This window comes from Platalea leucorodia, assembly GCF_965183815.1.
Source record: "Platalea leucorodia genome assembly, chromosome: 6".
NCBI lineage: Eukaryota > Metazoa > Chordata > Aves > Pelecaniformes > Threskiornithidae > Platalea > Platalea leucorodia.
The window spans coordinates 38,675,677-38,699,622 of record NC_138828.1 but is presented as its reverse complement, the minus strand read 5'-3'; the positions used below and the strand labels follow the sequence as shown (position 1 = coordinate 38,699,622).

The 23,946-nt window shown below is 39.5% G+C and overlaps 1 protein-coding gene across 2 annotated transcripts; it reads left to right on the top strand.

Annotated features, from left to right (window-relative positions):
• The first annotated feature begins 4,415 nt into the window (after positions 1–4,415).
• PLRG1 (pleiotropic regulator 1) lies at positions 4,416–23,277 on the top strand. Of its 2 annotated transcripts, none has more exons than XM_082315729.1 (15): positions 4,416–4,504; positions 6,374–6,480; positions 6,719–6,861; positions 7,913–7,966; positions 9,581–9,674; positions 10,109–10,199; positions 10,388–10,489; positions 13,542–13,634; positions 13,973–14,122; positions 14,241–14,342; positions 14,858–14,960; positions 15,554–15,662; positions 16,958–17,097; positions 19,865–20,058; positions 21,045–23,277. In XM_082315729.1, the coding sequence occupies exons 1-15, from the start codon at positions 4,496–4,498 to the stop codon at positions 21,102–21,104; spliced, it is 1,551 nt and encodes a 516-aa protein (XP_082171855.1). In that variant the 5' UTR covers positions 4,416–4,495; the 3' UTR covers positions 21,105–23,277. The 2 variants fall into 2 exon arrangements, with proteins under 2 accessions (XP_082171855.1, XP_082171856.1); XM_082315730.1 differs by lacking the exon at positions 4,416–4,504 and adding an exon at positions 4,687–4,964.
• The last annotated feature ends 669 nt before the right edge of the window (positions 23,278–23,946 follow it).

Genomic DNA, 23,946 nt, shown 5'->3' with positions numbered 1-23,946 from the left:
AAGAATATGGCATATCACTGCTGTCATATTAGGAGAGTTTTAACATCTCAGTGTCTGCATATCCTGTGATTTTCTTGTGCATTATAAATTATCATAATATACTGAATTAAATAAAATGTGCCAAGTGAGGGCCAGCACACTTTTCTGAAGTCATTCATATCAATGGCTGAAGACATGAAGAGATGCAAACCATGGGCTGAGGTTCCATTTCAAAGACCAACTTGATGGAGTGGGAGATTTTGTGATAACCAGAGATAAGAACAGCTAAAATTGCTTGTTTTAGGCCTTTTTCCTGTATTCGTGCTGTTATCAGAGTTCTTGTAAACTAAATGGAGATTCTCGAAATATGAAAACTGTTTAACCTGACTGGTTTAATTATTAAACAGCTTGGACCAAAATCAGCCATTGCTCAAGGAGCTCTTAGTCCACTGAATTTGAAAATTGACATTGTTAACATGTTATTTCCACTTAAAGATGCTAGCCAAGATATTATTACTGATTCTGGGCATCTCCTAACCTTAAATGCAGTTTTACCCCCATGTACCTCTGAGGGAAGTTCAGTCACCCTCGTCTTACACATAAGGAAGGGATATAGTGATGCTGAACGCTTGCCCAGGACTTACAGGTAGCTCATGGTAAAGTGGAAATAAAACAAGGTCTCACTAGTCCTGACCTAGAAACTTACTTTTAACTTATCCTGGCTCAGTCCCAACAAATCTTAACTAGATGTACAATATTTGCCCTAAATCCATTCTGAAACCATCGTCATGTTCTGCAGTGACTTATGGTATCCTTCTTCAGGCATTAAGTACTCTTCCCCCCACTATGAAGAAACATGGCTGTGTCTGTGCAGAGGGTGTTGGGGACTGGATGAGATGGGGGCTGGCGCAGGAGCCCCTAGGCCTGCTGCAGAGTCCCAGCGTGGGAAACCCCCAGGCTTCATCTGCCTTCAGATGGGATTTCCCCTTTGAAACGCAGCCTCTGACCCTCCCAGCTCCAGTACTTTTCACTGGCTTCCACAAGTGGTTGTGTCTCCTTGGGGATTTACCATGAACAACACGTGTATGCCATACCACAGCGGGTTTGCAGCTTTGTGTCAAATGAGCAGATGCCCCAGGATGGGGATTGTGCGACCGCTCATCTGGTAAGTGGAGGCCTTGTCTATGCTGCAAAGGTTTTGCCTGGAGAGTTTTATTAGCAAAAAACCAGTCCAGATCTGGAACTGCATACAGAGCAATCTGTACTGGCAGACATACACATATATAGAAAAACATTTTGGGCGCAGAACTTAATCTACGTTAGTTAGCATGCCGGTTATGAGATGTGATTTTTCTCTCATGCTTGCAACCATTACAGTTAGGCTGACGCTTTCTAAGGATTGAATGAAGCCTTATGAACAACCAAAACCATGGCTTAAATTTCTTCCAAAAATTATACCAAAGAGGCTTTCTCTTCAAAACAGGACACCTAATCTTTTTTCCCTCATATTCCCTCCTCCAACTCATATAGTTAATGTGAAGCTGTTCCCGGACTTAACGTGGGAGCGATACCACAACACACCGGCTGTTAGGAACTGTAACAATACAACATGGACCTGATGGTGTTCCAGGACATCCCTTCGTACAGTATTTTTGTACTGAAAAGGCACTTACTGGCAGAGGCGTATGTGTGTGTTTTTAAGAATGACTGTTTGCTTGCTGCCCCTTCTGTTTGTTGTGCCGACGTATCTGTCAGTGGTGTAACCCTCTTTACACAAACCCCCGTCAGACGAGTCACGGTCACTGGATCACGGCTCTTCAGCGCTGAATGTGCCCTCCGAGGAGGTCTTGGGGTGGGGGAACAGAACCTTCTTGGGCCACGATGATCTACGATGTTTACTAAATTAAATTTAGAAATAGCAGTTGATTTAGAAATGTCCTCTTAAACAACTAGTGGTGTAATAGTGTCATACTATGAAAAGAATACTGTAAACTTAAATGTTCATCTCTGGTGAGGTGAACATCCTCATTTCTTGCTTTTACCGGTAAACAAATATTACTTCAAAGGTTTCTCAGAAATGAGAATTAATGCTATCTTCTTGTTCTGGGAGCAAGCAAGTTCTTAAACATTAATGAGTGGAGCTGTTCACTTTGGCCCTAAAACAGCACTAAAAGCACATGCAACCTACTGGTCACCTTCTCCTAAGTAGTGATTTATAAAAAATTACATAGTTTGTTATTTCCAGAATTGCAGACGTAGCTGACATGCAAGAAGACATCGGGTAGCTGCACATAACAAAGAAATTAATAAAGTGCATATTCTAATTAATATTGCTGACATGATTTATTGACGTTCTGGGACTAAATTTCACCTTAGACTAAACTTCTAGAAAAAAATCATTACAGAGATTAATTTGTCCTCTGATTTTCTAAAGCATTACAAGGACACCAGGAAATAAGATGAGATTATAAATTTCTGAGGGGAATGTTTACTTGTAAAAAAATCAGAACAACTACGGGGCCAGGGTGAACACTAATAATAATAGTAATAAACCGCACAGACAAGTGAAGTTTTCTTACAAAATATAAATGGAGATTTTTTTTCTTGGACTGCTACAAGCATCTGTATTTCAAAATTGCTTTCCTTTAAAAAGGCAGTATTTCTTTCAATAAACAACAGAAAGTAAACAACTGTATCATGATACATTATATGTTGCCAGAGATTAGCCCTTAAACCATTTCCACACATCAAATCCACCAAATCAGTCAACCAACCAGTCACCAGGCACACATTAGTTTGTGTGTAAACTTAAAATAAAAAACAACTGTTTGAAATCCCTTGCCCCCAAAATATCTCCTTGTAAACCTTCTGTATCTTCAATCTAACCTCACCAGCCCGGGAGGATGCAACAGACTTGCCCCATTTTGACACACTGCCCCGTGGAGTTTGCACTCTAGGTTGCAATTTAAGCAAGGACAGATGACGCTCCCCCTCCTCGAGGTGCCATGCTGACTTTTACTGGAGGCTCCGAAACCCAATGGGGATCCCCAGCATCACCGGTGGGACTACCAAAACAGGTCCTCGTGTTAAACATGAAACCTGGCTGGCTTGGCTTGAAACCGAGCTGGCAACGCTCCTCTGCTGTCGGTGGCACAACGTAATGGACGTCTCACCCCCACCTCAACCCCAGACCAGGAACTGGGGGTCGAAGCCACTTGGAGCACATTTCTAGCTATCACTGTCTCTCAAATAACTAAATATAAACCACCAGTGCAGGCACCAGCAATGATCCATCATCTCCGGAAAAGAGAAGAGGTGGTCATTATGTCAAGCAAGCAATTCGTGTGCCAGAAATAATCCCATGCTAATGCCATCCTGTGGCTAATAAAGAGGACAGGTTTGAACCAACAGATGCTGCACTGGATTATTTTTAGCTCAAATCGGTTTGCAAACAGTTCGTAGCTCAGGCACACAGACAGACGTACTAAGTGGCTGGTGTAGTGGTAAAGAAGAGCAGCATGATGGCGGGACTGCAGAAGATGTGCTTGCCAAATCCCAGCTTTGGCTTGAGAGGACAAGGCTTCCTGAATTTAAGAGCAGATGAGCGTATGTGAAGAAAGTAGGCGCCTGTTTGCGCTTTGCACGTACGCCTTTGGTTATTCTGGTTATGAAGGCAAGTGAAAAATCTGCTGGAGTATCAGGATACGTTTTGAAAAGAACTACAGCTCTGCCCTTCCACGGCGTGCGGCAGCGGCTGCCGGCCCGTTCATGCACGACTTCGGTCTTCATCGAAAGGGGGTCCTGCGGACCTCAACTGAAGATACTGTTTCCAAAAGACAGTTACCAGGTATAACGGTTAGCATCCCATATCACGCTGTCTTCTCTTGTTTAGAGGTTGCATCTCAGCGCGGGGACTGTTTTTCCACGTCCCCCTCATTTTGTGTGGTTCCCTGAACAGCCTGTACCCTTGAGAACTCACGAAGGAAACAACACTTAAAAGCTGTGGCTGCACGGCCCAAAACGATTGCAAAGGCCAAGGATTTGTATAAAATCAGGCTGACCAGCGCACATTCAGTCCCTCAGCGTGGGGAACCATCGCGTAGGTAACGTCTACTGCCCCATCGCTCTGGGCACGCTGAGGAAAACACCAGGTGCCTCTCAGACAGCTGCATATTGCGCTCTTCTGGTCGGCACCCGTCACTGCAGGGGGGACGGCGCCTGGGGGGGCCGCCCGTAAGCGTCCCGCGTGGGCACCGCCCCCCGGACCGCACCGCAGGCCCCGCCGCACCCCGCGGGGCTCGAACCCGCGACCCCCAGCCCGCCCCGGGAGGGCTGTAAGCCCCGCCCCCCGCGTTCGGCCCGCCCCCTCTCCCTTTATCTAACCCGGACCCTCGCGCGCGCGCGTCGGTGCCTGCGCAGTCGCAGCGCGTCACTTCCGGTGCGGCGCGGGGCGGGCGGCGGAAGCGGCTCCATAGCGGTGCGCCGAGAGCTGCGGCGGGGGGAGTTCGCCGGCGCCATGGTGGAGGTGAGGGGAGGGGCGGCGGGGGGGCGGCCTGCCCGCCGCTGGGCCCCTCGCCTCCTCCCTGCCTCGCCGTCGAGGCGTCCCCGGCGAGACTAGGGAGCGCTGCCGGGGCAGCGGGGCGGGCAGGGCCCGTGAGGGGGCCGGGGCCGGGCTGCGGCGGGGGGGGGAAGCCGCGCACGGACCACCGAGCGCCGCACCGCAGCCCCCGCCCTCGCTTCCCCGTTGGTACGAAGGCGCCGGTGTGGGGATAGACCATGGCGGTCCCTCCGCCTTCCCGGTCCGTGCCGCCCCGGGGCACAGCAGGAAGCGAGAGCGGTGTTTCTCGCCCGTCTGAGGGCTGTGGGCCGTGGGGCGGGTCCGTGGGCTCTGTAGGCCTGGGGCAGGAGCGAGCAGCAGGCGGCAGTTTGGCTTTGCGAGACTTACGCCGTGTACGGAATTGGTGCTGGGGGCCGGGGAGGTGACGGTGAGATGCCCAGCCGCCGGTGACTTGCTTTGTCGGCTGGTCAGGGAAACGGTAGCTTTTTTGTGAGGGCTGGGAAGCAAAGCTGGGGAGAAGGCCGCTGGTTTTATAAGCCGTGGAATAGTTACTGTGGGATGAACAATGTGCACTTCTAAAAGCAAGTGTTGTTGTCAGGAGCGTGGAAGAAGATGCAAAGACTGCTGCCCCACCTAATGCTGCTGGCGGTTTTTTAGAGAGTGACATCTCTGTCAAAAAATATTTGTAGATGCTTCTTCCTTGTTGGAGAGGCATTGTGTTATCTACAACTTGTGTGATGATTTTAACAGCTGCTGTTGTTGAATAGTAATTAGCTACTGTAATTCTTATTTCTTTCTCCAACTGTATGAAATTCTAAATCCAATTCCAAATGCTGGTTTGTTTTATTTTTCACTTAATACCTGGAGCTTTCAGGAGCACACTGAGCCAGAGCAAAAAACTTTTGTGTAGGTGCTACTGAGTTAGGAGGGTAACAGCCATTGCAAAATTGGTCAGTGAGCAGACAGCTTCCAAGGCAGGAAAACAGAACCTACAAAGAGCTTAACAGGGAAAGCATCTGTGTAATGAATCTTGGAGACTGGACAGCTGAGTGATATCCAATGCCAAAAGTTATTAATGTAGCTTCTAGTTTGTTGCCATTGTATGATATACAGAACAAATACAGTCATGCAGAGAGTTTGGTTTTCTACCTAAGTAAGCAGCCCGAGATTTCTAATCATACTTTTTGTCCATTGAGAGGAAAATATTAATAAAAAACTGAATTGTGCTATTGATAAGCCAATATTGTATGTAAGCTAGTAGCTTTTTAATGCTGCTCGTTAGTTCCTGAATGAGCTTTTAAGTATGTTTTGATTTTAGTAACAAATGAAAATTATAAAATGAAACAAGTTTGGTCAGGTCTGATCCCAAGTTTTATCTTAGTAAACTGTGCTGTGCTTATGTAAAGTGACACTGTGCACAGAAACTAATAATTGCTCTTATTCTTTTTGTGGTGGTAGTGAAATAAAATTTACAGGATTGTTTTCAGAATTGGTTACTTTATTGCCTACCTGTGAAAACAGAACTGGAAAACATGAGGGAAAAAGCTTGCACGCTCATGGATTTGTCATGTAGCTGCCAGTGCAGAAAGTTTGTTCAAAGCTTTTGTCTTGCTTTTCAAAGTCTTGGCAGTTTCCAAGAAAGGGAGTGTTATATTGAGTAAACACTGAATTAAAACAATTAACGGATAAACTTAACTTTTTTCTGTGAACTAAATAGTGCTGTATAATCTGACAGTACTGAAGTCTGAAATTACTACACAGTTCAATTTGTTTCCATTTTCAATTTCTCATTTAGTTATGTCCAAATGTATTTAAATGTTCTTTTCTTTATTTTAGGAAGTCCAAAAGCATTCTGTGCACACACTTGTGTTCAGATCTTTGAAGAGAACCCATGATATGTTTGTAGCTGATAATGCCAAGCCTATCCCATTAGATGAAGAAAGGTAAGTATTGCAATCAGTGAATTACTGGTGTGCCTCAAAGTTTTAAATCATGTTAGTGATAGCTCCGTCCAAGTCAGAAGTTCAGATGTTTCTGTAGAGTCAACAGTGTAGTCTTGAGGGAAGAAAAAATATTAGAATTGTAAAGTAAGTTGTAAAAACCTTCTCTAAAATTTTTCAAAACTTAGTAACAATTCAGAAATTGGGGTTTAATCGGTGTTATGGTTTACTCTTCCAACAGTCACAAAGTAAAGATGGCAGTCAAGCTGCGTACAGAGTACGGCTCAGTGTTACACATGCCTACTCTTAAAGAAAACTTGAGAGAGAAAGGAGGCCCAAACACCGGGGATCCTTATGGACACAAACAGTATTCTGGAAATCAAGGTTAGTTTGCTCTTGGTGGTATATTTGGCCTTTCTTTTGTGACAGTCTCACTGATGTAAAATCTGAAAAATGCAGTCCAGTGTTAATCCATCGGAGATAAAGATGGAAATCAAAATACCATTTTTTCATTATCTGGTATTTTTCTTGCTAAGGTCCACAGGAGGTAACTGATTCAGAACAAGGGAGAAGTTTGTTATAACAAAGTAGTAATAGGATGCTGTGAATTTTTTACAGTAACTCATTAGGAGAACCAGTAATTTGTATGGTAGCATTAGTATGTGCTGTACCTAAGTATTAGAAACAGAAAAATCAGTAATGTATTTCTCCTTTTTACAAGTTCATCATGGTCAAGGACATGTTCTTTTGTTGTTTTGTTTGGGTTTTTTATTTTGTTTCATGTAACTTTTTCAGACTTTTTAGCTGTGCGACTATTAAAACAGAAAACTCTTGATTTTAAATCTGGGTTTTTTTAACCTATGTTTGGTTATATGTAAAATGTGTATATATTAGATCCCATGCAGAAACTTCTCTTGTAAAGAACGCCAAATGCCACCTTATTTTAGTTGGGATTTTTTTCAAGATGCTTTATTTGGAAATATTCTGAGAGTAAAAGGTGTTGAGAGATAATGAAAAATTTTTTTAAGAAGAAAAGAACCTTTTTCTTATCCGATAGCGCACACAATCAGTTGTCTTAACTACCTTAGGTTTCAGACACCCATGCTATTTGTGCACTTGAATCCTTTTCCATGATACTACTTCAAAAGGCAGCTTTGGCAGTATGAAGATTTTTCTCTTGAGAGAGACTCCCTCTTGATAACAAGTGGCATCACCATTTTAAAATGTTATTTTACTCTTGAGTTTTAGAAAACTGAGGTAACCAGAACAAATTAACAAAAATAAGAAATGTCTTAAGTGTAGTACATTAGCAGGAGAAACCAGGAATCACTTCTGTATATGACCTGCTCTGTTTTTCTCTATTTCCTGTTTGAGTGCATCATTTGCAGTGCAGTATAAAATGTAATCATTAATACAACATTTTGTTGCACTTTAGGACAAGAACTTGAGTATTTGATAACTGGTACACATCCATACCCACCTGGTCCTGGTAAGTAAAATTCTGTGAATGTTTGCCTGGGATTTTTGCCTTCCTGTAAGAACTGGGCATCCTCCATCCTAGCAGGAGCAGGCTTCCTGTTGCTGTAAATCCATAGCTGATAGTAGTGGGAAATGCCAGTGAAGTCTTTCATAGTATTGATGTAGGGTTTTGTGGCTGATAAATGTTCTGGGGTAGGAGGAAGATTTAGGTACAAATGCAGTGTCTTCTCACTAAGCCTCAGTGGATATGGGCTTGCTGTGAGGCGGTCATTCATTTCTATGAGATTTCACCTCCTGTGGTAACGTCGTCACAAAATTGTTCTAGGAATCCCCTCTCTGATCTTGTGGTCCCCTTTCTCTTGGAGAGCTTGCTGAGACCCACAGATCCCTGGTGCCTCCACTGTTGTGGCAGAGCTGCTCTTAGAATTTTGTTGTGAACAAGGAGGGGGTGGTTCCAGCTAGAAGGAAGCTGAATGAAAAGAGGGAATGTATCCTGCTTTTCATCACCAGAGCAGAAAGGTGTAGATATCACCACCTTGCTTTGAGAAACAGACATTAGGGTCTAATAATTTCAATGTCATCTGGTTTTGGCTGTACTTGGAAGGGTTATGTTGGTTTTGTTACATTGGCCATTGCTAATTGTCACTGTTATTGATCAGTCCTGCTCTTTTCCTTGTAGCAGTTTAGTTTTGGCTGTTGATCTTTTATTATTAGTGCTTAAGTTTATTGTAAGTATGGTGAGAAATGTGTTGTGGCTTGATTTATAAGTTAACGAACATGAGTGTTCAATGGACCCTCAGCCATTAAAAAAAACATGCATAGTTGACTAACTGTGGGGACAAGACTTGCTCACAGAGGTTTCCTCAAGTTCAGTGTTCTTTTAATGGAATCAGATATGTCCTGGTTAAAAATGAGATTTCTTTATTTTTTTTGTTTTAACCTGGGCATCTCACCCAAATATTGTCTTTGTTGTCAACTGCCAGAGCTTTGGTTAGGAAAAGAAATAGAGAAATGGGAGTGGAATGAATTCACCAGTCTGCACCAAAACCACACTTTGCAAAGAGTTTTAAAATTTTTTTAAAAAGTGGTCTGCTGTTTTTAGGATGAGGTTATAAATTACAAGTTATAGTCTGAAATTCTCACTTCAGTAGGGCTAAACCTTTTGTAGTTCTGGCACCACTGCATGATGCCAACCACCACATAGGGAAGGCATAATAAACTGCACTTAAGGACCTAAGTTAGCAAATACTTCTCAAGGTCATGTTTACTTCTGTGATGTTTGGATTTCCATAGTAGTTGAAGCTGGATGAAAAGATGGATGCTGCTCCTAGTTAGGCTTTTTTGTTTCCAATGACAGAATCATACTGTTTTCTGCTCTAGAAATTGTGTACCTATGTGTGTAGTAGAATCAAGATGGAAAGCATTTGGGCCAAAATAAAAATTTCGGTAGATTTGACTTGCATGTGAAAAATAAGGTCATTGAATGATGGGATTTAATATTACAGAGGTGTGACAAGCCCTTGTTCAGAGGTATATGTGTATATATGTGTTTGTATAATATACTTTTCTGGATTTTCTTTTAAATAAAGTTGTCTTTGCGTTTGCTGTGTTATTTTTTTTCAAGGTGTGGCTCTGACAGCAGATACTAAGGTCCAGAGGATGCCTAGTGAATCTGCGGCACAGTCCTTAGCTGTAGCACTTCCTGCTTCCCAGTCCAGGTACTGCTGTGTTACTTCATTAACACTTTCGTAATCTATGGGAATTTCAAGGCAAAACACAGAAGTCAGGATAAAAGCTACTTTGAGTATTTTGAATATTCTAATTTAGAAAATGTTTAAAGAAACTACTTTTAGTGTGGCCAGGCATCATTTTTTTGTACACGTTTTTTCTTGGATGTTATAAGAGACAATAGGCAGCAGTTGGAACAAGGGAAATTTTGTTCAGATACAAACAAAGCCCCACTTTTTCCTCTTGTGACTGTCTTTTACGTTGAGGCAGTCAGGCGCTGGAACAGGTTGCCCAGAGAGGTTGTGGAGTCTCCATCCTTGGAGGTGTACAGCACTTGACTGGATCCAGCCCTGTGATACCTTATTGCTTACTTAGTGAAAGACAAAGTCGATTCCAATCAATCAGCCATTTTCATTCAACATAGGATGGATGCAAATCGGACAGCTGCTGGCGTGGGTGATATTTACAGGCATGCCGGAATATCTGAGCGTTCGCAGCCTCCTGGGATGTCCGTGGTGAGTTTGTTGCACATCTAATGTGAAAAGTACGTAGTGTTCACAAGATTACTTCTGGATTCATGTGTATTGTGTGGAGATCTCCTGACTGACTAAATTTAATCAGTGTTGAGATGTCAGAATGAGAAGGCTTTAGGTTTTAGGCAAAGAGGTAAGTTATAAAGAGTAACCTTCTTTTTAACTTACAGGCTATGGTGGAAGGTGGTGGAAACAAAAATTCTGCGCTAATGGCAAAGAAGGCTCCAACCATGCCCAAACCTCAGTGGCATCCACCTTGGAAACTGTACAGAGTAAGTTACAAATGTATAACATGCATATGAAAGTAAATGAATATTTTATGTTCTGTAAAGACCTCAAAACTAATTTTTGCTTCTCATTCACAAAAATGAAATCAAATTAAAACTGATCACAACTAAGTTCTATATGCACACTCTCTCCTTAAATAACAGATTGGATTACAACCATTTTTCATTCTATTTAGCAAATTATTTTGTGACTATTATTAATTCTACCCTTTTGTTTACATAGGTTTAGCTGTAGTATGATAAATTCATTAAAGAGTTTGGGTTTTTTCTTTTCTAGTCAGATTCTTTGGTAGAGGAACTCAGACAAGGTGCAAAATTTGAAGTAATAACAAAAGAAATACTCTAGCAATGTTAACATAACAAAATTGTCTCCAGAAACACTTAAAGGCAGTCAGTGTCCGAGTCAGCCAGACTTCTTTGACTTGCTATGAAAAATGGGGAAAAAAAAGCTGAATGCTTTAATTACAAATTATCTCTGCAGTTTAGATTGCTTGACTTCTAGTTTTGTTTTTGAATTAGTCTACTTTGCCTTTTAATTTTTTAGGCAGTAATAATAGCCATTCCCCCAAAAATCTCATTTCATCTTTAAACATTTTGGTGATGAGCATCGCAGGGTAGCTGAGTTGAAGGGAAAATCTCTAAGCATATGTATTGGTTCAGATCTCTAACTTTCCAGGTATGTCTGTTTGAATTATACATTTTGTCTGATTCTTACTATGAAATTTAAGCAATTTCATATTTTGACTGAGAAAGGGTGAATATTATTTTAGGAATGTCAGGCTTTCGTGATATTTAAAAATCTCATGCTCTGGTATCAGAATTGTATTGTTTTAGCACTGTTCATCTAAATATAGCACCATATGTAGGCATTTAGATCTTCAGAAGAGTCCTGCATGCTATATTACTCATAAATCTAAAGGCTAATCTTAGAAAGTAGTTTTTTGAGAAACACTTGAGCTCAAAGGAATATATCATAGAATGATACAATGGTTTGGGTTGGAAGGGACCTTCAAGATCATCTAGTTCCAACCCTCCTGCCATGGGCAGGGACACCTTCCACTAGACCAGGTCACTCAAAGCCCCATCCAACCTGGCCTTGAACCTTCCAGGGATGGGGCATCCACAACTTCTCTGGGCAGCCTGTTCCAGTGCCTCACCACCCTCCTAGTGAAGAATTTCTTCCTTATATCTAATCTAAATCTACCCTCTTTCAGTTTAAAGCCATTACCCCTTGTCCTATCACTACATGCCCTTGTAAAAAGTCCCTGTCCAGCTTCCTTGTAAGCCCCCCTCAGGTACTGGAAGGCTGCTATAAGTTCTCCCCAGAGCCTTCTCTTCTCCAGGCTGAACAACCCCAGCTCTCTCAGCCTGTCCTTATAGGAGAGGTGCTCCAGCCCTCTGATCACCTTCGTGGCCCTCCTCTGGACTCGCTCCAACAGGTCCATGTCCTTCTTTTGTTGGGGGCTCAGAGCTGAACACAGTACTCCAGGTGGGCTTTCCCGAGAGCAGAGCAGAGGGAGAGGATCACCTCCCTCGAGCTGCTAGTTATGCTCCTTTTGATGCAGCCCAGGATACAGCTGGCTTTCTGGGCTGCAAGCACACATTGCTGGGTCATGTTGAGTTTCTCGTCAACCAGCACCCCCAAGTCCTCCTCCTCAGGGCTACTCTCAATCCATTCTCTGCCCAGCCTGTATTTGTGCTTGGGATTGCCCTGACCCATGTGCAGGACCTTGCACTTGGCCTTGTTGAACTTCATAAGGTTCACACGGGCCCACCTCTCAAGCCTGTCTAGGTCCCTCTGGATGGCATCCCTTCCCTCCAGCGTCTTGACCAGGTTTTCTAAATATAGCAGTATTAGAATGTGCTCTGTATAAAAATTAAGGCAAATGTTGTTTGAAAAAGAGGCACCAAAATAAACCCATGAGAGTTTTAAGGTAAACAAATGAAAAATAACTACTTGTTAGGGCACTTTCTTTTCAGAGAGAGAATGTAAATACAGTTCAATTCACTGTACTAATTCTACATGTCGGCAGTTTTAATGGAGATTTGCTGTCAAAATCCTTGTTCAAACAACTCAGAAGCATAGCTGGAACACCAAATGTGGGTTTCATCTTACTTGTTGCTTAAGATCTACTGGTCTTCCTAAGCTTGGTTTGAAGTAATTTGTGAAAGATGGGTACTTAAAATAGGTCGGATAATTTATTTCTTAGATTTCTGCCCTGGAAATGCCCTTTTCTGTTCCTAGACTGTGAAGAAATCTAGACAGCTATCTCAAATGTATGTTGCTGTGGTCTCATCTAGTCAGAAGAATCCACTTTAGCTTTCCAAAGTATTTCTGCCTAAGAACTTTTGGTGTGTTCTAGGTTTTTTTTTAAATGTATGACAGTACATGAAGTATGACATCCAGTGAAAACAACTATGGGTTTTGGTTTTAGCTGTCTGACTTCAGAGAAATTAGAGAAACAGAAAGGCTGCTGTAAGCAAGCCATGAATTGGTAGAGCTTTTCTTGAGATCCATCTCAAGTATTTTGTTACCAAAAAGTTTCCAACAAACTCATATTGCCCCTTTTTTGGGGAAGAGGAGGTGGTGGGATGCTTTAAGAGGTAGCTATTATATGGCAATGTGATTTAATAGCCAAGATTTTATGTGATTGTTCTTTAACTATTATTGTATAAGCACTATACAGCAGCATAAGGAACTCGTGCTTAAATACAGTCTTTCTCTGCAAAGCCTCAAGTGTTGAGCTACAGTGTTATAGACTCTCAAAGGATTTGAAAAAGTTGCTTATAGGAGCTGAGTCTTTCTGTACTGCAAGTTCCCCAAGTCTGGTGTATGATGTGACTTTCTAGTAGTCTCTTCATTTAACTGAAGTAGAAATTAAGCTCTCTTCAGATCTAATTTCACATTTGACCTTTTTAGGGAGCATATGTTTCTTGGTGAATACTAACAAATTCCAGTGTTGGAGAATGAAAATTATATTGACAGATGTATGTGTATTATTTCTGATTTAGAAAAATTTTTCTTTTTTCCTAAAAGGTTATCAGTGGTCACCTGGGGTGGGTGAGATGTATTGCAGTGGAACCAGGAAATCAGTGGTTTGTTACTGGCTCTGCTGACAGAACTATAAAGGTAAGAGGTTGGAAGCAATCACTGACAAAGATTGGGGGAGGTTTTTTGTTCTCTTATTTAAAAAAACTCTTCAGCCCCTGGAAACAATTTCTTGGTTACTGCTTGCAGAATAACGAACTGCAGAGCATTTTTTCTTTTATTACCTACTCATAAAGGATTTGTGGAGTATTAAGTCTTGAGATTTCATTTATTACGTGGTAGTAGATGGAGAGCAAATGCACATGTTATTGTAATTCTTTACTTAAAATGCAGCAGGATCAATTACATCTGGGCTGTTTAACCAGACTATCACTGTGTAGCTTTTATCTGTCTACCTCAAAATACCTATTTTGATGCAGATTTGGGACCTTGCTAGTGGCAAATTGAAATTGTCTTTGACGGGACACATCAGTACTGTACGAGGGGTGATAGTAAGCGCAAGAAGTCCATACCTCTTTTCTTGTGGAGAAGACAAACAAGTGAAATGCTGGGATCTTGAATACAATAAGGTAAGCTGTAGGTTTTTTTAGTTGGAGTTAATTGGTGGTGGCAAATGCAAAAATCAAAGCATTTAGAATAGTCTTTCAAATAGCCACTTAAAGTGTGTGTATGTTTTTATTTATCTAGGTTATCAGACATTACCATGGTCATCTAAGTGCTGTCTATGGTTTAGACTTGCATCCAACGATAGATGTACTGGTAACATGTAGCAGAGATTCAACAGCACGAGTAAGTATAGCATTGTTACGTTTTAGTGTCTTGATATGTCGGTGTGTTTCAGCATCTTCCATTTGTAAAAGTGAATACTTACCAAAAGTTAACATGAATCAAGATGAAAACACTAAGGTGACTTATGTTAGCTTTGTCTTCCATTGTCAGTAAAACTGAAGCCTGAATACACAAAAATGCAGTGTCGCTTCAGGAGAATGTTTTATGTCTTAATCTAGTAGGTAGACTACATAGTATACATAGGATCACTTGGTATTTAGAAGATGGTGTGGTTTCATGGTAACTTCTAAGTTATCTGTATGTCTAGAAATTCAGTGGCAGGCTCCCTGGTCCCCTTGAAATTTGCCAGCTGAGGCAGTTGTGTGATTAATTGTTGGATAAAAATACAACCTAAATACCATTGTTTAATCTGTAGAACTATGGCAAGGAATTTGTGTAATCAATGACAGTGCCTAAAATACATTGAACATGCACTTGTTACTGACCTCTTTGACTTATTTACTGTGAATTCGTAGATTTGGGATGTGAGGACGAAAGCCAGTGTGCACACGCTATCAGGACACACAAATGCAGTAGCGACAGTGAAGTGCCAAGCTGCAGAACCACAAATCATTACAGGTATAGTGGGCACGCTTTCACAAGTAATGTGATTGAAAAACGGAATCATGAATGTGTTTGTTCAGTACTTATGTGAGGTTCATAATGTTATCTTTGTTAATTTACTCACTTTCTCTTATTAGTTTTCTGTTTGAAAATGGGCCGTTTAATGGTTAATTCATACTATTAATGGTATGTTTAACCAAATATAGCTATGCATTGTTTGAACATTTTTCTGCACTTCCTTTGTTTCTGGTGTTTACATTTCTTGTTGTAATATGTATTAAGACTTGCATTTTCTGTGATATTTCAGTTCTCCCCAATTCAGTTAAGAAGTGTCTGGTACTGTGGTTAAATATAATGTTAATCATCTTTCCTGTTATGTCAAAATCTAGCTTTGCTGTGTAACTACTTAGTTGTTCTTGAATTTCAAACTGCGTAAGAAGACTTACAACCCAGCATCTTTCTTGTCTGTGGCATTAGTATCATATTTTCATAACAAGCATAATATTTTTGTCTCTTTCACATATAACATTTTGGCTGCCTTATCAAAATAACGATGATAGAATCAATATGATGGTTTCTACTATTTTTTTATTTTCTTTTCATTGTAGGCAGTCATGATACTACCATACGGCTCTGGGATTTAGTGGCAGGAAAAACTCGTGTTACTTTAACAAATCACAAGAAATCTGTAAGAGCAGTAGTGCTACATCCAAGACAGTAAGTTTTCCTTGTTCTTTTATGCTTTCACGGTTCATAACATTGGGTGGTGACAGAAAGCCAACATGAGTGATGATTTAGAATGGTAGAACATAATAATGTGAAAAACTAATGAGCTTAGAATGCTGTAAAAATTTACATATCAGTTCTCAAATACCTTCACTATGCTGTGCTACCAAAGTATTGGCACTAGTGTACGTTAGCAATCCTGAGAATGTCTTATACCCCATGGAATTTATGTATGTGCCTTTGCAGTCTGGAAGTGCTCTGAATTTAGATACTATATTTTGATGAGTCAACAGTTGCCTGTTTGGATGAATCCCCATTAAAACAATGGAGAAAAGGAATTCACGTAGAACTGCAGTACTTCTGCACCTTGAATATTTTAAAACAAAATTCTGTCAGTGCAGAAATTCAGAATCTTTGATGTGAATCAATTCTGATCCAATCTGTGTGTCTGAAAAATTATAAAGATCTCATGCTATGCCTGTTAGCTGTAGCAGAGAAACGCCCTAGTTGTACTCACATTCTGAAAAAAATACTCTAGTTTCAGATTCATTGATCATACCTCTTTGAAAAAAAAGGAAGTGTTTTTATCAAGCAGTGGCAAATGTCAGCCTAGTATTTTTATATTTCGGTATTTCTGGGTTTTTAATATTCCAGTATTTTTTGTTAATAATCTATTTTGTTATTGAAGAATCTATTAAATAGACAGCAAATTGCTTAGATGTTGTGGCAACTGAAAATATTCCTACAGGCTTTTCTGTGCGCTACCCAAATAACCTTGTGACTGCTTGCATGTGTTAAAATGAGGGAATTGATTATTTTAGGGAAACTCAGTAAAACAAATCATCTTTCATAGTTCACTTTTTTGCAGTGCTTTATTCTTGGTTGTATAGTTCTGGAAAAATAGCCAGTACTGGTTTTTGTTCTGTTTGGTTTTTTTTTTTTCCCCTGATGCTTTTGCTGATGATGCTCTTTTACCTGAAAATTTGCCAGAATAACAGCTGACCAGAACTTAATGTGCATTTTTAATGTTTGTTTGCGTATTAACATTCTATACAACATAGGATTTATAAAGCTTAGGTAATCTATGGAAAGGAAAGGAAACAGTAGAGAGAGGTAATTCATGACTTCATAAAATTGCTGCATTTTATATGAAGTAAAAATGTCAGAAAAGCAGTTTTAGTGTTAAGTAACGTTGCAACTAGCATTTAACAGTAGTTTCAATGAAGGATGTTTGCTGTCCTTATAGCTTTTTTGAACTTTAATATACTGTGCTTATTTTCTTTCAGTTACACATTTGCATCTGGTTCTCCAGATAATATTAAACAGTGGAAATTCCCAGATGGAAACTTCATTCAGAACCTCTCTGGTCACAATGCTATTATCAACACACTGGCTGTAAATTCTGATGGAGTTCTGGTCTCTGGAGGTAAAAATGAAATACATGTTCATATTTCCCCTCTCCACTCCCCCATGTATATATGGCTGGAGGTCCTTAGACAAAGATGCTTGCCAGGCTCTCCTTTATCTGGGCCTATAAGCCTGCTACAGCATACAACTTCATTTTACAGTGAGTAGGACCACTTTTATTTTCTCGTGTTACTGAGCTGCATGCACAAAAACATATTTCTGCTTCTCAGTTGGCTGCTGCTGCAAGACTCCAGGGTTCATCCTCTGTGATCTCCTGAGTCTGAATTATTAGTGTCCCCTCAGGAGTGTTGTGGAAATTGGAAGCTGCCTGAGAGACATCTGGTTCTTTGTTGGCTCCTCTATGTTAGGAACATGTTGATGCAGTGACAATGGATAGAGGATATAGGAACATCTTGCTAAAGCTTGCTGTGCCGTTTAAATGTGAACTCTTTGGTTTTTTTATGAGCACAAATGCATTGGTTCTGTTGTCTTAAAGTTTCTTGCACACATTTTTTTGATGCTGTATTTGTATTGTTTAAAAGATTGATAGCTAATCTCCAAATTTTATTTGGCTCTGTAAATCAAAACAATGTTTACTCAGCAATATTATATGTTCAAGTGTTCTGAAATGAAGAAATTAACCACTTGGCTCTAGTGCCTATGGGAGGATTTTGTGTCTATTGTGACACAGATTTAATTCTTTCACTCAAAAGCTTCAAGAATTTAATGATCATCTGATACAATAGAGTATTGTTAGTGGTCTGTGAGCCCCCAAAGTCTTGGAACTACTAGTTTGTATTCATGTATCTGTGTTGTGGGGTAGGAGGAGAATCCTGAATGCTTACTGTATCTGATTATGAATAATTTCATGTAAGAACATTTATCTCATATTGCAGGTAGCATTTTCCTATATATTAGTTACCCAAACACCGTAATAAAAATATTTTGGTGGAAGTATGTGTTACTAAAACCATAGTCTGTGATATCAGTTTCTGAGAGTTTTATGTTTGTACAAGGTAAAGTACATATGTAGACCTTTTTTTACTGACAAGCTTTTTTTGAAAGTTGCTTCTAGAAATCCCAGCTGAAATAAGATCTTTTTGTTAAGGCATTGTGTCTACATAGTAGGGAGATGGTAAGTGTGTTTTTAATGTAGATGCTGTTATAAACAGGAAATGAGTAAATAGTGTGGAAAAAGGAAGTGCTAATTTTACAACTTGAGAGCTGAGCTCTAGAGAAACAGTCCAAGCTTGCATGGGAAAACAGAGTTAAAGCAGGAGGTTAAACCCAAATCTCTGAGGTCCTAGACTAGTTGCTTTGTCACGAGGTTGTCCTGGGAGAGCTCTAGTAGTCAGAGGAAAGTGAATTAAGAGGCTAGACTGTATTGCTCCATATAATGTGCAGAGCCTGAGTTTTCATCTCTTGGGTTTGCTTGTCCAATCTTTTGGGTAGTTGTAAACAAGGATGAGACTCAATTCACAGCATCACAAGTGATAAGACAATTTGAGATGGGTTTCGTGAGTTTGCAGAAGCAGATACTTTACGAAAAACATTTCGGTGTTTGTAACCAGAGCATAATAAAATAAAGTAACAGTTAAGTTACACTTCGGAACACTGAAATGTGTTTGGTCCCATTGGGTCCTGTGTGCTCTTGGTCCCATTTGATACAGTATGTCCTATAGACTAGGGATGTGGAGTAAGAGGGAAATGTGCTAAGCAGGAGTTGGAAGATAGCTAATTATATTGTCAGCTTACCCTGGTTATGCTTTCAAGTACGTATAAAGGGGGCCCTTGATTTTCAAATTTGGGTAAAGCTCTGTTTGACAACTGGCGCATTCATAGTGAGAGCAAGAACTTGACAAAATACTGGACTGGGCTCATATTTCATTCTTTATTATTTTGAAGACTTTTCTAGAAGCTCTTTGTAGGACTTTTTTGTGTTAGTAGTAGTTGAGGCTTTAGAAAAACTTGTTCCTTTTCCACAGAAAAAAACCTATCGTTTTAGTAATATTGTTTGTGGCTTTTTTAAAAATTAAAATTTTAGTATTGATTTCCCCCTCCCCTTTACATCCTCGTGCTATCTACAGCAACTTCAAAAAAAGTTGATGCTGAATTAAAATAAGTTGAGGTTACCTTAGAGTATTTTGCTGTAGAAACACCCTTCTTGAAGCATCTGGGTTTCTTGTCTAGCTGGCAGCTGTGGAGAAATTTTTAATGGATCTGTTTTAGGGGGGTGGTTTTTGTAACTGAAAAATAATTGCTTTAGGAGCATCCTTCTGAATACAGTGCTCAGATATTGCTGTGAATACCCTGTAGCTGATGCCAGTAGCAGTAATAGTGGCAGTGGCTTAAACTGCATTTGAAATAGAACCTCTGCAAACATTAAGCCCATGTCCTGCTACAGACTCCTTAATGTCTGTAATCAGTTTGACAGGATGATGCCTCTTTGTTCAACTTCAGTGAGCTACTGAACAGGGAGCTTGATATTCAGAATGCCAGTCCTTTCTGTGCTTCCAGAGCAACTTACTGCAGTTGCCTTGTGATGTAGTGTATCATCGCTCTGGGTTATCTAATGCAAAACTGGGCCTTAAACAAGATCAGCCTTTCTTAACTAAGAAGGAAAGCAGTAGAAAATGGGAAACCTTGAAGGGTCTACTCAGCTATTCTACATGAATGCTATAGCTGATGTATTCCTGAGGTATTAATTAGTTGTTCATGATAGTTTTTAGAAAACTGATAGAAATGAACTGGTTAAAATACTAAGTATGTTTGTTTGTTCATTTTAGCTGATAATGGTACTATGCATCTTTGGGACTGGAGAACCGGATACAATTTCCAGAGAGTACATGCAGCTGTACAGCCAGGCTCCTTGGACAGTGAATCAGGAATATTTGCTTGTGTTTTTGACCAGTCAGAAAGCAGATTGCTAACTGCTGAAGCTGATAAAACCATAAAAGTATACAAAGAAGATGATACTGCGGTATGTCTAAGTGTCTTTTTAATGTATTCTCATGAAATAAAAAAATTTCAAACAAGTGTTACACGTATCGATAAGGGACATGCACAGACTTGTGTAATCTATTTTATTGATGTTTGAAAGCAATGCATATGTAATAACATTAAGAGGACAGCAGCTAATATCTGCACTCCTAATTTCTTATTAACTGCTATAGTACAAATAAGCGTCAGGTCTATCAACTCTTCTGCAAAAGTCCTTTGTGATAAAGTTTGGAGAAATTGTAATGCAATGGTGTACGTTGCATTTTGAAGCCAGTAGGGGACTGTGTGGTTGTATTGATGAAACGTGGGAATTAGCAAAAAGATTACATTCTAAAGATTTATTGTACTTCTGCATATGATCTAGATTAGTCATTTGCCTTGACAGTTTTTAGAATTCAGAGTCAATAGCTTATTTTCAAACTGTTATTCTCAAATCTGAACCCATTTACTAATGGAGAAGATAATAGAATATTGTATAGTTCATTGGAGTATGTCTCCAATATAAAGAATACAAGGATTTTTATTAAGCCTTGGAATTTTTGCATTAATTAGACTTGGAGCAACTCTTAGACATAAAGGAATATGGAATGTTTTATCCATTTTGCAATTGAGCAAACTGTAGACTCTGTGGCATCTGCCAATACTGATGTAGATATTGTTAGAACGACTGTGTCTGGAGTTTTTGTTCCTGTATTTTGATCACTACAATATTGTTTCTGAAATGCCATTGGCAACCTGATTTTTGTCCTCGTTGCAAAATAAAAAAGAACCCAACAAGTCTTGTCATGTACTTCAGACAGTGGGATAATACAAAATTTTATTTGGGTAAACTAATTACATAGTACATTAGGTAATTATAAAGTAATGTATGAAATAGAGTATATATACTATGAAACTAAACTCTAAGTACAGGTGAATTTCAAGTTAAAAATAATCCTTATGAGATTTTTTCTTTTTTCCCTTTAGACTGAAGAAACTCATCCTGTCAGCTGGAAACCAGAAATTATCAAGAGAAAGCGATTTTAGTGCGGCAACATACTTACGCTGTAATTTTGTTTTGGCTTTTCTGAGAGCGTTCATGTTTTGTTCTGCCTAGAACAGCAGAGCAGGAAGTCAGCTAAGTCACTGCTATTTCAACATGTTTTATAATAAACTTTATTTCTCTTTCCTTTTGTCTTTTTTTGGTGTGATCCCAGCAAACCAGTTGCAGCTCCTAACTTTCTCTTTGTGGAGCATGTGTAGTTCATGAAAAGGATAGCTGTGCAGGTGGTTACTTTTTTTCTATGAATCTGAGTGTAAGTCTAAAAATACTTTTGACCCAGGTTTTCTGAAAGACCCTTGCTTGACTCCAAAAGTAAATTGCAAATTTATGCATAGAAGCCATCTACTGGAAATTTCTTGAGTGACACTTTCAGATTTTAGACCAGTATTGTTTACTGTACATATGCTGATTATATACTGTAATGAAACAGTATATACACTAGAGTACTAGAGTAATCAAGAAAGACACAGAACAATATAATAATAATGTAGTTTGCTTTATAAATGCAGCCACTGAGCATTGCCAGTGCTGTGTTATTGAATGAAATGGATCTTCAAAGTGTTTCTTTCCCTAGGAAAGCTTTCATATGCAACTCACGTTCACTCATTTCATTTCCGAGTGGACCTTCTATAGCAAGGACCACTGCAAATCATATTGTTCACAGTCATTACAGGGTTAGGACCAGTTGACTGACTTTGTAAATCCCGTTTGTTCCAGTTATCCAGAGCATATATGACATTAGAGTACAGTGAACTTTTCAAACTGAGCTCTAAGAGGAAAAGCTCTTAAGTCATTCCAGCCTTAACATGTTGCTAGACATGTTGCTGTCTCCCTGTGATCTTAGGAAGGAATTTAAAATAAATAAACTATTACTGTAAGATAATTTGTACTTCTGAAGGGAAAAAAATCTTTCTTTGTGTTTACGAACAATCACATAACAAGCAGTAAACATGTAAGCTGCCTTGCTACAGCTTATCTGTGATGTCTGTGCTGCTCTAAAGCACTTTCTTTTGGAGGGGGGGAAGTGTTAAGTCATCGAGCCATTCAGTTGTTGGAAACTTTGCCAGCGGTGTTAATAGCTGCAGTGGCAAGTGTCATGCTGGGTAGATGCTGAGAATTGTCCTGTGGCCACAGCATTGATAGTAAGCAGTTCATAATTATTTCTATTCTCTGCCAGTCTGACTTCTTTCAAATCTGGGATTTGTGTTAGAGAAATGACAGTTACTTGCAATGTAACTTACAAAAAGCTAGTAAAAATAAGTGTTGTTTCTTAGGAGAATTTTTTGTCTTGTCTTTTATGATGCGCAGGAGGTCTTGTGTTTGTAATTTGAATGTTTGACAATGTCATTTTAAGGCAGTCTGTGCTGTATAAGTAACTGAATTTTGGTTGACAGCTATTGTCTGAAGCATCTTCACAAAAAAGGGAGGGGATTATTTGGTATTTACAAGTTAGGTTAAACATCTTTTATTTGGATGATAACTTGAATTTTTTTGATCTTTATTACAGCTGTTTCCACTTTAACATAATGGGGAAAAATACAGGTTGTGGCTCATGTGTATTTTATACTGCTGCTAATGCTTCATTCCAGAAATTGATGAAGTGTTGGTGTTACACAGAATTTTCTTGCTTGCAGTGAAATCCTCTGTAGGAAACCAGAGTGGAGAGGAGTAACTTACTTGAAAAAGGGGGTGGGTTTTTTGTTGCGATTTGTTTTCTTGTTTGTTGTTTTTTTTAGAAATGTCTATTTCTTTTGATAATTTGGAACCAGGAAGGGGAAATTAGAGGTTTGGGCTCACAGTTCTAGCACATCTTCTCAGTACTGGCACTTTCCTTTAAAAACTGCATTTATTCCACTGTTTGTTGCTTTGAAGAGAGATTAGAAAGTCTCTTGCGGAACCTGTGTTTCTTCCCTGGACTTCTGCAGGAATCTGCTTGCATGGGGCAGTGGTTGCCAGGGCATTCTTTTTGTGCCCTGGGTAAAGATTCGGTTTGCAAATTAAAGGCTATGTACTATTATTTGGAATAATGCTTCTCCTTTTTGGCTCTATAATATGCTCTCCCAGTTTTAAGTGTGATTTTTAATTGTGTTCTTTAACATTTTATTTGCATGTTCATTTTCTTTCCAGCAGTTTTTTCTTCCACTTGACAGTAAAGTGAATATCATCACACATACTTCTATAAGTATTATTTGAGACATCAAAATTATCAGATTTCATTTAAGTGCTTCTCTAGTGCAAAGTAAGCCTAGATAGTGTGTTGTGATACACATATATCTGATTGTATAGGACATAGTGACATTAGATTTGTCCACGTAAGTTGTAAGATAAAGCAAAAGAGGAGGATCTGGTCCATTGGATGTATTTTCCGTGTTTCTGGAAGGTGTCACACTGCAATGTCAGTTGCAGTGATGTCGAACTGGAGTCTAATCTCAGAAAATAATTATTGTCACTTATTTCATAAAATTTGATGTTGTCTCCTGTATATGATCAAATCATACACATTTCTACCACAAACTCTGTGTTTTGTTTTATACTGTACATAATTGCAGAGAAGTAAGAAAATGTTTTTTGATTGTAACATAGTTCAAAAAGTGTATCTGGTAAAGGTGATAAATTTTAAGATCACTCTTCACTGTATACTAAAGCATACAATGTAAGCTATGCAGCTAGAATGCTGTCATTTGCTGGCAGCATGAAAGTTGTGCAGAACAATGTGTCTTTGGCAACTTAAAGGCTTACAGAAATAAATCTTTAATAGCCAGTTTCTTTTTAGTCCTGTTAGATAAGAATTAAAGTGCTATGCCTGATTTAAGTGACAGCAATTTA